Source organism: Eptatretus burgeri, chromosome 9 (genome assembly GCF_056783735.1).
Source record: "Eptatretus burgeri isolate ZD-2024b chromosome 9, Ebu_testis_v1, whole genome shotgun sequence".
Taxonomy (NCBI): Eukaryota; Metazoa; Chordata; class Myxini; order Myxiniformes; family Myxinidae; genus Eptatretus; species Eptatretus burgeri.
In genome coordinates this window covers 42,442,136-42,457,069 of record NC_140969.1, presented here as the reverse complement: position 1 = coordinate 42,457,069, position 14,934 = coordinate 42,442,136, and the positions used below count along the sequence as shown (strand labels likewise).

The 14,934-nt window shown below is 43.9% G+C and overlaps 1 protein-coding gene across 4 annotated transcripts in view; it reads right to left on the bottom strand.

The window, feature by feature from the left end:
• The window catches only part of POMT2 (protein O-mannosyltransferase 2), a 156,439-nt gene that overhangs the window by 28,043 nt on the left and 113,462 nt on the right, over nt 1–14,934 (bottom strand). For 3 of the 4 annotated variants that reach the window (XM_085894960.1, XM_085894963.1, XM_085894962.1), the window contains one exon: nt 817–888. The exons of the other annotated variant lie outside the window; for it this stretch is intronic. In XM_085894960.1, coding sequence (XP_085751086.1) covers nt 817–888 — 72 coding nt within the window. The remainder of the gene's footprint in view (nt 1–816; nt 889–14,934) is intronic. 4 annotated transcript variants of the gene reach the window in all.

Below are 14,934 nucleotides of genomic sequence, written 5' to 3'. Positions count from 1 at the left end.
TGAGAGTACATCATTTTTCCAATGAAAGGCATATTTGAGCAGGATGAAACAAAATGGCAGCTTGAGACACCTGCGAGGGAGAACGGGCTGACGAAGGTCCAATTTTTGGGCTGTTTTTTTTTTTTTTAAATGAAGAGTACCCTATTCATTATCTTCAAAAGGGCTGTTTTAAAAAACCCAAACAACCAATTTTCACTCTTGGACTCCCTTGTAGTTCCCTTAATATGTATGCAAAGTTTTAGGCTGCCAGGTTTGTGCGAAATATAAAGTGGGGGTGGGGTTAATGTTGGGGGGGGAGGAGTGGTCCAAATAAATTCCAAACCTGAAATACCACATTCCTTGAAAATTACACCCAAAATCCCATTAAGACATTTATTTATTGTAAAGAACATGCATTTTTAAAAATAATTATAATATAATTATTCGTGGTATACAGTAGTTTATATTCTCTTAATATTTTCATAACAAACTATCCTCTTAATGATTGTCTGAAATTTTTAAACCTTTTGTTGTGTTTTTTTTTATCATTAGGAGGATTATTTTTTCTTTTCATGACTTTTTCCTGTCCCTGACCGATTGGATTGTGCAGCCAATTCTGAATTGTCATAGATTTTTGGACATTAAAATGACCACTTATTCCTGAAAGTTTTGCATTTATTCTTTCAAATCAGGGCCACACTTATAATAGAGGTAATTGAGGTAATCAGTTTTCTATATTTTAGCGAAAATAGGCAACGACAAATGTTTAACATCTGTTTGTTTGGAACATACAACTGGTGCAACATTTCAGGTTTAGAATCCTGGAGCATGTGCTACCCTGTAATTGAGAGGCCACTGCCAAGGCCGGGATGTGACTTCATTCTCCTTTGGTTTGAGGCCGCTGTTGCTCTGCAATAGTCAGGGACAGAGGAAAGAAAAGGAGAAAACTGAATGATGATGTTAGTGATATCTAAACAAGCTAAAGTGATGAAGAGAATTCACTTCGCAACATGAGCAAGGAGTAAGATCCAAGGCTGTACGAGTATTGTGCTTAATGGTTTACCAAAGCAGATAAAGAGAAAACTACAAGATGAAAGCCACCCACTTTTCGTGAATTCTTACGATTTGAAATGAGATACATAAGACGTCTGACATCATGCATGGTAAAGATGTCCACAATATCATTTTACCTTTCAGACAATGTTTTCGAATAAATTGATGCAAATTAAAACCCTACCTTCGTTCATTTAAAAATTCCAATGGACTGCGTTTTCCTAGTATGCACCGAGTCAAGTGTCTCTTAAATGGTGGACATTGTAAATCTAAACCATATTTGCAATGGTGCCATTTTTGTGTAAAATGTGGGCACAATCTCCTGTTGCCATGATTGCTTAATAATACAAGCCCATCATGCAGTTTGTATATCCCTCAAGGAAGTATCTTGATAAACATGTCCATCAAGAGAGTCTGGTGGACCTATTTGCAATTGGAAAACGTCAAGCAGGAAGAACAACTGCGGATGCAAAATAAACAAGAGTGAGAGGAATCGCCAGTGCGTTGGACGCTGTGGGAAACCAAAGACGCATGAGTAACACGAATTTCCAATGGTAGACAACATTATAACATATCCACAGGGACTATTTAACAGGTGAGCCGTGGTCCAAGCTGATACAATCGGTGCATTCTGATGATTTCCTGGATGCGGATTTTATTATAATCAAGCAGGAGGGATTGAAAACTATGCAATTTGCATTCAAGTCCAAGTGCAGGACAAAGTATGAGGAAAATGAGGTGGGGAGGGGGAGATTACATGAACAACAAAGAAATGGTTCAAGGCATCATGGTAAAAGTGATGGTTGCAATGAAAAAAGACAAGTTAATTAAATGCTGAACTTATCTTGTCACACAACAGTGCTTTGGAATCGAAAGTGAATGGTGGTGATGTTTCCGTCACCTCCATGACATCTTTCTTTCTTTCTTTCCTTTTTTGTTAAAGTCGAAAATTGCAAAGATATAAACCCCTAGAAAAAAAGGCTTTACCTCAATGAAAAGGAGCAGTCTCATAAAAGACAGAATTTGGTGGGGTATATCTGCATTATTTGGTATCATACCTGAGCGAGGATATACAACCAGATAAAGTACAAGACTTAGATACAGGAGGATAACAATTGGCCCGTAAAGCCTGAACTTTATCCACTCTATTAAATAAATTGACCTGTAAGATCATCTCCTGTGTACCAACCCTATTGTTACAATTAACTTTATCTCATTTAACATTCATATCCCTTAACGATCAACAGGCAGTGAATGTGGACAGAGCACCAGCCACACAATGGCTGACTTTTTGAGAGGTACCATGGGATCACAACTAAAATACAGACGGGACAGATTTAGATTTGCATCCCCATCCAAGAGGCAGTGTGGGCCAACATGCAGCACCAGCTCGTGGTGCTTCATTGCAATGGCGGTTTGTAATTAAATCTGACACCGTCTGGAATTCTCACAAACACGAAAGTCGAATGGCAAGCAAGCTACCACAATAACGACTTGTTGATGGCATTCCCACCTATGACCACAGAGTAGTGTTTTAATGACCCCATCAGGACTACATTCCTTTCAGCTTTGATTGTTTAGGTGACAATGCTTGACAAAAACAGACTGTAGAAACAACACTGCAAATAGATTTGGGGTTTCTCAAATTGTCAATCTATCTTCTATCTTCTATATATAAATGCAAGTTGCCAGATTGCGTCTGAGCGAGGTAAACGTCATAACTATAGCACGTATAATGCTGAATGATATCTCATTTTAAAGCTCTTGGGTCCAGACAGTGCGTGCGGAGGTTTACAAATGACGATATCCATGCAATTTCAAGTTATATGCATTTTTGTTGAGCACGTGGTGTATATGCTCATGGTTGTTGGTTTGCACAACTACCAAAAGTAAAATATATATGTATATGTATTTATATAACCACAAACTATTGAGTCAATTCTGTCAAGGTATAATTTCCTTTCCATCAATTTCCTTCATCAATAAACCTTAGCAGTCTTAACACTTCATGAGTATTATGCTGTTAAACGAAGATCACAGCAAAAAAAACAATTCACTTCCCAACAAATTCACTTACAAACAGAAACTGGGACTCCTCATTAGTGCTTCCGCTATCTTTTGATGCACATGCGAGGCATTCAAAAGAACACTTTGGCAATGCTTTGTATAAGTGGAAGCATGAGGTTTCATGAGCGGTGAATAATCTCAGTGTCACATGTTCGCACACCTACCAGATGTTAAAAAAATAATATATCCACAAATTATTCCATCCAATGAATGATTTCCTTTTCATCCATTCACTTCAGAAAAAAAAATAATGAATTATCCTACAAATGGAACCTCAGACTCCTTACGAATGCATATGTGGTTGGACATGCCGAAAAACGTTTTGGGAGGAATCAAAAGCAGGTTTTTATTTTTTTATCTTGCCAAAACGAAGTTTTTGCAAGATATGTTAGTCAGCTTGTATGTTTTTTTTTGTTTGTTTGTTTGTTTGTCTGTAATCACGTATAAAAAATTCTGCAGAGCACAGTTATCATTGGAAATTTTTGTAACTTCGCATATCAGAGGCCTATAGAGGTCCCTTTCAGTGCACAAAATTTTGAAGGTCAAGGTCAAAGGTCAAGGTCACTTTGCCGCAAATCAGGGGAGTCGACGAAACCCTTATTTTTTGAGTAATTTTGATCGGATCGTCTTCAAACTTCATGGGAATATAGTTCATGGTCTGGCGCTCAGCTGATTCATTTTTGGTGGTGATTGGCCTTGACCTTCATATGTTTTTTTTGTCTGTAATCACGTATAAATCACTCTGCAGAACACAGTTATCATTGGAAATTTTTGTAACTTCGCATATCAGAGGCCTATAGAGGTCCCTTTCAGCGCATAAAATTTTTAAGGTCTAGGTCACTTTGTCGCAAATCAGGGGAGTCGACAAAACACTTATTTTTTGAGTAATTTTAATCTAATCGTCTCCAAACTTTATGGGAATGTAGTATATGGTCTGGCGCTCAGCTGTTTAGTTTTTGGTGGCGATTGGCCTTGACCTTCATGGTTAGCGCCTGAGGTCAAACATATTTGACCCCAAGGTCAAATATTCAAGTTTTAGGAAACATATCGTGTAGTACCTCAAATTGAACACCTCGATGAGTGCTTTCTAGATATGTCAAGCTTGAGACATTATGACGTCATTTGGTGACGTTATGAAGCAAACGCATATTTTTCATGGTTACTCTGTAGAACGATTCTCATCGGAATCTCTCGTAGGCAGATATTCCTCAAGGAGTCGCTCCTGGTGGATAGCAGCTCTGTTCACCTCAGTGTGACCTTAAAGAAGTCACACATGGTCACCTTTTGGCAAGATACGGGTCACCCTGCGGGTGACATTGGTTTATTTATTTATTAGACGTGATCGGAAGTGACGTGATAATGCGCACACAATCCTGGAGGGTTGTGACATAGCCTTCAGTGAGGGAAAGCTCTTGACTTCACACAGTCTTGCAGACTGTCCTATTGTTGTGGGCCAGGGTTCGGTGGCAAAAAACGACCACGAGGTGGAGCAGTGGAGTCGTCTCCCACCGAACACCCGGAATTTAGGTCGTGACTCTCAGATAAGTCTGAGAGTTCACGGGTCCCTTAATGGACCGTGCTCGCCAATATTTCGACGGCGTGGGGTGGGGTTAATTGCCTAATTTCAATATACCAAAGTACCCACGTCGTCCAACTACCAGGGAAAACCACACCCTCGACCGACCTCGGGCGGAACGGACCGTTTACCAAGCCGATCCGGGTGTAAACCGAGTGGGGATTACCAAGATTCGTCGGTCCAAATGAACAATTTACGGCATGAACGCCCTTACTATTTCTCAAACCCGCACCGTGCTGGGTCAATGAAAGAAAACACGACCAACGAACTGGAACATTTAACATGTGGGTTTATTTTACAATAGGCAATAATCGGGAAGGGAAACAGAGCAGAGTTATCACGAAAAAAGAAATGTAATGTACAATGAACAAGGCACTTAACGATTCTACCTACAGATGGGGCCCATGCACACACACACACACACACAATCGAAACTGGACCCCGTGGGTCTTTATTCGGTAGAGCCGGGATGGAGTACCTTCCCGCCTCGTGCGGTCACACCGACTCCAAACCACCACAGTGGGACTCGAACCCATGACCCGAAGTCCACGGCCCACAAACGAGACAAAGCCACCATGACCGCAGATGAAGCCAATCGCCACCAAGACCGCAGATGAAGCCAATCGCCACCAAGACTCCAGATGCTCTGCCGTCGCCCCGATCACCCCTCGCTTGAGGTGGGAGCGGTTTCTTTGCTCGCCACTCGCCTCCTGATTGGATGGTTCCATTGCGCGATCCGCTGGCCATCCCTCATTGGACAGGCCCGAGCACTCCATTTGGCTGTGCGGGGCCGCCCCTGAGGTGGTCAGCCCCCCTGATTGGCTGGGGCGCGCGTGCGATGCTCGCCCTTCGCTCATTGGCTGGAGGAAACGTTCTATGCCCTTCCTTGGAGCGGAGCCTCGATCCAAAGTGACGGACGGAGGCTCCGCCCATACCCTCAACCAAAAACACGTGGGCAATGGCGACCGGATTGAGTGTGGGACGGTGTCGCTGTTTTTGTTGTTGTTGTTGTTGTTGTAGATGTAAAAAAAAAAAAAAACCTAACTAAAAAAAATAACTCACAGCACACACACGAAATTCCCATTAGACAGAGGGGATGGATTCTAAATATACACATACTTATCGAAATAACTGAACTACGGGGACTCTGGCTCTTTGTGTGCACAAGGTTTCCAAATCCGTAACACTATTACCCCAAATAATTAGAGTATTATGAACTAAAATAAACGAATGAACTAAAATAGCCGAAAAATAACTGTAAACTCGAGTAATATCTTGCATATTGGCTCAAGGTCACTACACAGGTCTAAATGGTCTGTGTCAATCTTGGCGAGGGAGGGGGGAAGGATGTTGAATGGGAGTTGGGAGGATGTGGACTTGAAGGAGGAAGGCATTGATGACTCAATGTCACATTTTACATTACTCGGAACTTCCACAGGTCTCTGCCAATATGCTGAGAAAAGATATTCCTGTCAAACTCCTTAAATATTCCATACTCTATTGGAAGCCAATTCACTTATAACAGCCAGGTGGAATCGGGTTATCTTCTCGTCTATTTGTAAAATAGGCTAATGCTGTACGTCTGTCCCACCCTGAAACAAGAAAACACTTCTCAGGGAGAAAAAAATATATTCAGTAAAAGTTGCTCAAAATTAATCTAAATCTTAGGGAAAATTATAATTTTTTTCAATCAGACAAAAAAAAAAAAAGAGTTTAACTGGTGTGGCATATATGTTACAGACTGCTGCCTCGATCACTCCAGAAACATTTTTTTTTCCTTTAGTGTTAAGAAATATGCTGTGATACATTTGCTGTTAAGAACCGGGCGTAGTGGCGTGCGCCTGTAATCCGGCTACTCGGAGGCTTGGGTTGGAGGATCGCTTGAGGATGGGAGCTCTGCACTGGGCCACGCTATGAGAGGGTGTAGGGCAGCCCGGAATCATGGTGAAACCCAATCCCTATCCCTGTGTCGTAAGAGGTGACCAGGGTTGCGTCAGGAAGGGCATCCGACATAAAACCTATGCCAAATCAGTATGCGGATCATAATGGATGATCCGCTGTGGCGACCCCTAATGGGAGCAGCCGAGAGACGAACAACAACAACATTTGCTGTTAAGAAATATGATTAATTTGGAATCCCGGTGGATGAATTGGATGTGGTAGGGCAATCCCCTGGCCTTCACAGTCTCCCGAAGTGACACCCTTAGACTTCTTTGTGTGGGGATATATCAAGGATTGTTTTCCAAACCACTGTTGCTGACATTGAAACACTCAGTGCAAGGTTAAGCAACTGTGTGATGAGGATCGTGTTGGCCAACATGTGGATTGAAGTGGATTATCACTTGGATGTGCTGCACGCCAATAAAGGTGCACATGTTGAGGTGTACTGAAGAACACAATAAAACGAATTACCTCCACCACTAAAGGTGAAGGAGGTTATGTTTTCACCCCTCTCTGTCTGTCTGTTTGTGTGCAGGACATCTCAAAAAGTTGCGGACGTTTTCGGATGAAACTTGGTAGACATGTTGGGCATGTGATAATGAAGGAATGATTCAATTTTGGTGAAGATCCGAATCCGGATCCGGATCTGATAATTTTTGAAGTGGTTCTTCACCATTGAGAGATGGGGCTAAACTGATATATAGCTCGATATCTCAATAGTCCGTGAGCTAGACAAAAATTCAGTATCAAATTTGGGGCAAAGGGAGACCTTACTTTTTTGGTGAGAAATAACCTATATTTCACGAAAATGTTTGCTGGCCCATCATCCATGTTCGTTTTTAGGCGTTATCCGCTCGGGGGCGCTCTTTGAGGGTCAACTAACCGATTTTTTTTTTCTTTGCAGGTTTGCGAAGTAAAAGTATATATTATCTAACTGTCAAGATCAATTTGTGTTTTGATGAAACAATATGGTGTAATTACGTTATATATGTAATTTATTTAATGATAATGAACTACTTTTTCAATCTTCAAACGCGTTTTTCTCCAATATCTTTAAAATCAACGAGACCGACTTTGCAGAAGTTCGACTGGAGCCCATACTAGTCGGCATTTTCTCGATTTGCAAACTGAAATGGGAAGAGGCAAGTCTGTGCCAAATAAAAGTGCCGTTGATTGCAGTCAGCATAGAAAATGTCACGCCTACATCACAATATGCTAAAGCATACTGCCGCTGTCCAATATTATTATTATTATTATTTATTGACCACCATCACATACAGAGGGTAAAGCATGAAAGTATACACATCTTAGATATATAGTAGTAGTCCATTAATATAAACTGAATTTAGTCGTGTTCATGGAGCAGTATGCTATAAGTCAAGATGGAAAATTTTACTTTTGTTAAGAATCAATAGTCGTAAATCTGTTCAAGAACTTTGTGGCAAAATTTTGTAACGGAAGACGGATCGCTGTTCATTATAGTTGTAACGGAAGAGCTATCATGGACTGCATGATTAGTCGGGAGATTTTCGTCTCGAATAACTTCAAATGATTTTATTAACGAGATGCTTTCTGTAGAGCACAAGGTCCAGTCTAATTGCGAGATCCATATCTTACGTTGTCGAAATGTCATCCCGCCATCACAGTGAAGATTGTTATTATTAAAGTGGTTTATAGGCTGAACGTTCAGCTCTTTGCACAAATCGAAAATAATTTCACCGTGTTGGTTTGATCTCGTGTCTGGGTTTCTTGTGTAATAACCGTTTTGCGAGTCAAAACGTTCGAGGTTTGGTATTCGTGCATTAAGGTCGCCCATAATAAATACCTTTTCTTCGTTAATGCATTTTTCATGTATGGTAGCAAAAACATTGAGTTGAAAGTATGGGGAATCCGACGGGGGGGATGCAACAGGCCCCAAATATATGATTCGGAACGCACGACAGACTAAACCAGACTTGATCTTTCACTTTTTTGACACTGTAGACTTGTGGCCATAAGTAATTAGCCACAAGTACCCTGAAAATACAATGTTCACTACTACGTTTCATTGGTAATTACATACAACATAGTGGGAGGCAATGATAACAGCTGTCTGGTTCTGAACTTTGCACTTATTCTTCCCCACTGTCAGATTCTTCCTCTGAAGTATAGCCATCGGTAAGGTTGTCCTCTATGTCGTCTGTCATATTCGTACAGTCTTTCAGCCTACACTCGTCTGTGCACTTCAAGCCATTGACTATACATTCGCAGGTTGGGAGTTCACAAACACGGCGGCATTTACATGACATGAACTCTAGTACTACTTGTGGTACAGGTGGACCACTCATCCACAGAACATCCAGATTGCCGTCGTCTACAACGACCCAGCCATACCCAGGCTCAGGAGCTGGCACATCAGGATTGGCCTCCAAGCTCCGTCGGCAGACTGCACACTGATAGTTTGCTCAATGTGCATGTTGTTTCAGGCAGTCCTTGCATGGAGGTAGTTGTCCAGACTCGACTCCCCCCTTCTTCGCGCGCCACATGCTGAACCTCAGGGCATTCACGCCCGTCTCGGGAGTCCTGGCTGCATATAGGCGACAGGTGAATGACTCCAGTGCCGACAACCTGTCAATTGTGAGGGACTAGGTTTCACCTAGAGCTGCGAAAGTATCGCGGAACACCTTTTCCTTGCACATCAGCTTGAAGCCTTTGATTTTGCCTACACCAGAAAAGGCACTGACCGTATCGCATCCAGTATATGCATGTAGACCAGGCAAGGCCAGACAAACTTCATCCCCCGTCATTTCTTCTATTTTGTCAATGCTAAGTATCCTGTTCCTGCCCTTTGCAGCAACGCGCATGTATAGCCTGCACGGTATCCTTCTGCAGAATACCAGACACAAGATCAAGACATCAGTGTCTTCTGACACTATGACGACTGACTTGAATTTGGATTTCCCGGCATGAGCTGCATGCAACAATAGCCGCGTATCGGCTTCTTCCTGGTTTGAAGCAAGTTGCTGAACATCCAATGTGACTCCATCCTCTGTAATCCTGAAGCACTTGCTACCATATGTCACGAACAGCTCCTTCCCACCAAGTTTGTTCTATTTATTCTGCCAGTCCTGAGCTAAGAAGAAGTGGGTAAGGTTTTCCTTGTTAGCAGAACATGCCAACAAATGCCTCCAGTTCTTTATTCTATGTGTTGGGATGATAACCGAAAACAGGACTCCTTGAGATGAACCACGCTTTACTCGTTCTGCATTCTTGATGGAGAAATCCCGATAGACATCGAAGACTACGTCTACGCGTTTGCTGCCTGGGTAGGTCTGCAAGACAGTTTGAAACAGCTCCTCGGAAACTTCTGCAAATGTTCGGTTGTCACCACTCATCTTATGGACTAGGGCCATGCCGTCAATGATAGAAGCACTTGGTAACTCAACGTCATTTGCAGGAGAGATATCCTTATATATATCAATATCAACTCACTCTCGCCAGATTCCAATTTCCGACAATATTTCCACTTACAAACTAGCAAGAATAGAAGAAAGATGTATATATTTTGGTGTAAAACAAACTTGACAAAACGGATATTAGCTGCGTGCAGTGAAATAAGAGAAAATCGCATTTAAACGTTTGAAATTCAATTCATTTGCAGTTAATTTCCACTCTAAATTTAAGGATGTATCGACTTTATAATAGGAAATCACCTTAGTCGAGCATTGGATAAGATGCAGGATATGAATAGATGTAAAATACCACGAAAAAAGGAATTGTTATTTTTACACCCCACGAGCGCCCCCTAGTGGATATCGCTAAAAAAGCGAACCTGCATGAAGGGCCAGCAAGCGATTTCCGAAACTAAACATTATGACCTACCAAAAAAATGACATGCCGCTTTGCCCCTCATTTGATACTGATCTCTGAAATTTGGGGGTCCAGCTCACGGACTACAAAAGGTTGTGGATAGATTCGGATGAAACTTGGTGGAGAGGTTGGGTGTGAGATCAGGCCGAATTGATTCGATTTTGGTGAAGATCCGAATCCAGATCTGGATACGAGAATGATTGAATTTTTTTAAGTGATTCTTCACCATTGAGAGATAGGACCAAAAACGATATATAGCATGATATTTCAAAAATGTATTATGCCCGATATGTTCTCGTGGATCAGGCATTGCGTGGAGGAGGTATGTACTCTACTGGGTTCAAAAGCTCTTTTATTTGGTTGTGATAGGATTTCAAAACCGGAAAAAGACTTTGTGGACAACCTGGACTTCGTTGCGAAGCCGAAAACTATCTTCGTATAATCCATGGTTATTTACCCAATCAATTTTTCTGAATAAATCAAAAAGTTGTTGAACTCATTTTACTCTCTTTTCTTTAAACGCCAGGTACATACAACAACTCAAGCAATTCCTGATTGAACCTCCCATTTTTGAGCTCTTTTAACCAGCACAAGAACAGCACAAGAATCTTTTAACTTCTCAGTCATGTCAGGCCAGATTAGATGTGTGAGTTGCGACAGGTATCATGTAAACCTGCACTAACCTGTTCCATGGTCGGGTTGTCGGCAACTAAACCGTCTCCCCAACCAGGTTTTCTGGTGAGGAGGGTGTTTGGATATGGACACCCAGCAGGATTTAAAACAAAACCTGTCAAAGGGCGGAGGAGCTCCTTGTGAGCCAACGGCCATCCATATCTAGTGCCCAACTGTGTCTGCGGACGTCCTCCTGCAGTTGCGTTACTTTTTATTAGGAAGTTGGTGGCAGGATTTGCACTCCGGCCACAGGAAAACCCTTCATTCCACAAAACACAAAAACGCAAAGAAATCTGAAAATCCACTCCGTGGGAGTACCTCCTGCGCAACTTCCCTTCGCAGGGCAGCTCACCGGATAACGGGATTGGGGCAAAGCCTTCGGGACCCCCAATCTTTGATGATAGGAGGGAAACCACGGGGTAACATTCCAGGGTCAGATTGCGGGAGAGTGTGGCGGAGTGGTGCTGAGGTGTCGTCCACCAGACGGCGGTCTCCTTGGGTTAACCTGAGGCGGTCCCTTCAGGTGGGTGCCTGAATGTCCTATCCCAAAGAGAGGATGATCACCTGTCTCTGTTATCATCTGAGCTCAAGCGTTTGGACATCGGTTTTGCAGCTCTCTCTGAGGTTCGGAGACCGGATTGCGGTGAGATAATGGTGGGTGGTTACACCTACTATTGGTCTGGTTGCTCTGATGGTTACCATACCTAAGGAGTTGCTGTAGCTGTGTCCAATAAGCTGACCCCAATGATAATTGAGGTAACACCGGTCAATGAGCGTATTATGTGACTAAGGATTCGTCACTCCTTAGGTGTCATTTCCCTGGTCTCTGTTTATGCTCCGACTGAGGCGAGTAACCTCACCGTGAAGGATGCATTCTACGCCACACTCGAGTCTGTGGTAGATCAGTGCCCCAGACGAGATACACTTTCAGTCTTGGAGGATTTCAATGCATCGACTGGAACTGATAGGGATGGTTATGAGGTGTGTGTTGGTCCCCATGGGTCAGGAACTATGAACCAGAATAGCACTTAGTGTCTTGACTTTGCAAGAAGTCATGGACTTAGGGTGGCCGGTTCATGGTTTCAGTGCTCACAAGTTCATCGCTGGACTTGGTATTCCAATGCTGGCTGTGTGGCAAAGGAGACTGACCATGTTCCTGTTGATGGTCGCTGGAGGATGATCCAGAACTGCAGGGTCTACCGGAGTGCTCAGTTCCTCAATACTGACCACCGGCTTGTTGTAGCAACTCTGAAGTTGCACCTTAAATCCAGGAGAATGGTACCATCCCAGCCTAGGCTGGATGTTGGCAAGCTCAAGTATGAGAGGGTAGCTGAGGAGTTTGTGACAAAGGCGGAGTGGAGATTTGAGGGGTCTGGGTGCTTTGGGAAGTCCTGAAGAGTTGTGGAGTGCCTTCAAGACCACCGTCCTTGATGTTGCCGGTGGATGTCTTGGAGCTCACCGGAGGGCAAAGAAGAATTTTGTCTCTCAAGGGACACTAGAGACCATTTACCAGAGTCGCAGAGCCAGGCTGAATGGCAGAGCTGAGCTGTTCAGGGAGCTAAAGCGTAAAACTGTACGTGCGCTAAGGGTGGACAAGGAGACGTATGTGCGAGGAATCTGTGAGGGGGTAGAGCATCACCTATGGTCAAGTGATTCTCGTCCTGCTTACAGGGGAATTCGCGCATTGCGTTCATCCAAGCCCATCCCTCAGAGCACTGCAGTTCGAGCAGAGAGTGGTAGGCTCTTGACAGAGGAGTCTGAAGTGAAGGCCCGCTGGGCCGGTTACTTTGAGCGGTTGTACCAGGCTGATCCACCAGCTGTCAAGTTGGACGTCAGGGGTGTTACAATCCCTGTTGCTGACCCTCCAATCAACTGTGGTCCACCTTCGCTTATGGAAACACAGGCTGCGGTGAACCGGTTGAAATGGGGTAAAGCTCCAGGGATCTGTTACATCCATGCTGAACTTCTCAAGACTGGTGGAAATGCTGCACTCATGTCATTGCCCTGCCTGTAACACAGGCATCATCCCAACTGACTGAAAGAGGGGCCTTGTTGTCCCTCTCTGGAAAGGGAAGGGTGATCGCCAAGACTGCAACAACTACCGAGGGGTAACGCTGCTCTCAGTGCCGGGCAAGGTCTTTGCTCGGATAATTCTTGATCGGGTTCGCCACCATCTGCTTGAGTACCAGCGTCAAGAGCAGTCAGGCTTTACACCAAAGAGGTCAGCGATTGACCGTGTCCTTGCCCTTCGTGTCCTCACCGAACGCAGATGAGAGTTTCGGCAGGGGCTGCTTGCAGCCTATGTTGATCTCTGTAACGCATTCGATTCAGTGAATCGGGATGTCCTCTGGAGGATTCTTGGTCTTGATGGGGTGCCACCAAAACTGATCGATCTGATGTCTAAACTCAACTCTGGTACTGAGAGTGCTGTGAGATGTGGTGGTACCATCTCTGACTTATTTCCAGTTTATACTGGAGTTTGTCAGGGGTGTGTACTTGCTCCCACACTTTTCAGCACTTGTATGGACTGGATTTTAGGGAGGATGTCGGAGAGATCAAGCTGCGGTGCATCGTTTGGGAATGTCAACATCTCTGACCATGATTTCACAGATGATGCAGTCATCTTTGTGGAGACTTTAGATATCCTTTTGGGGGCCCTTGAGGTGCTGAATGAGGAGTCGGAGCCACTGGGATTATGGGTTTCCTGGGTCAAAAACTAAGATCCAGGCTTTCTGTGACATCTTGGATGCTGCTGTCCTGTCTGTGTCTGTTTGTGGTGAGGATGTTGAGGTCACAGATTGATTCACTTACCTTGGCAATGACATTCGTATCTCTGTTGGCTGTGAGTCAGAGGTCAATAGACGTCTGGGTCGGGCCTGGGGAGTCATGGATTCACTGGATAATGGGGTGTGGTGCTGCCGGTACCTGTGCGGGAAGACGAAAGTCCGAGTCTTCGGGTCCTTGGTGCTTCCAGTCTTGCTCTATGGATGTGAGACTTGGACTCTGACCAAGGATCTGAGACGGAGACTTGATGCCTTTCGTACCAGGTCTCTTCGGAGCATTCTTGGCTATCGCTGGTCGAACTTTGTGTCCAATGAGCGGTTGCTGAGAGAGACTCAAATGAGATTTGTTACCTGCATGGTCTGTGAGCATCAGCTGCGACTGTATGGACATGTGGCTCGTTTTCCTGACGCTGATCCTGCTCACCAGATTCTCTCAGTGAGGGAGTCTCGTGATGGAGGAGGCCAATAGGCCGACCACGTGCCTAGTGGTTGTAGCAGGTTGATCGGCATCTCAAGGAGATGGGGATGGGCCAGGCATCTGCCTGGGAGATGGCCAGACCGAGGCCCCTGGAGTACCGGCGGGAATTGGACACAGCGACGCGCTGCTCTGGTGCGTGCTCCCATTCCTGACCTGACCTGAAGAATAAAAGGCTTCCTTGTTCTTTCTTCTTTTTTCTATCGTGGTATTTTGAACACGGGCTTCTGCTGGTGTATAATATTAATGTTATCTGGTGCCCTGTTGTTAGAAGATGTTATCAAGACTGTACCATGAGGTATACAATTAGACAAAACTGTAAGACTGGAGTGTGGAGTGGAGCAGTAACAAAACCTGGAAAAAGTAGAAAAGAAACGACTCAGCATCGACATCGAGAGCTAAAAGTGCTCATTCAGCAATTAGAAGGTTCCCCAAATCATGCCACGTACTGAAAATAATTGGCAATATGTACTGAAAAATTCAGACTCTTTTTGATGATAGTATGAGAAAAAAAGTCAGACTATTTCAATGCTGGCTGG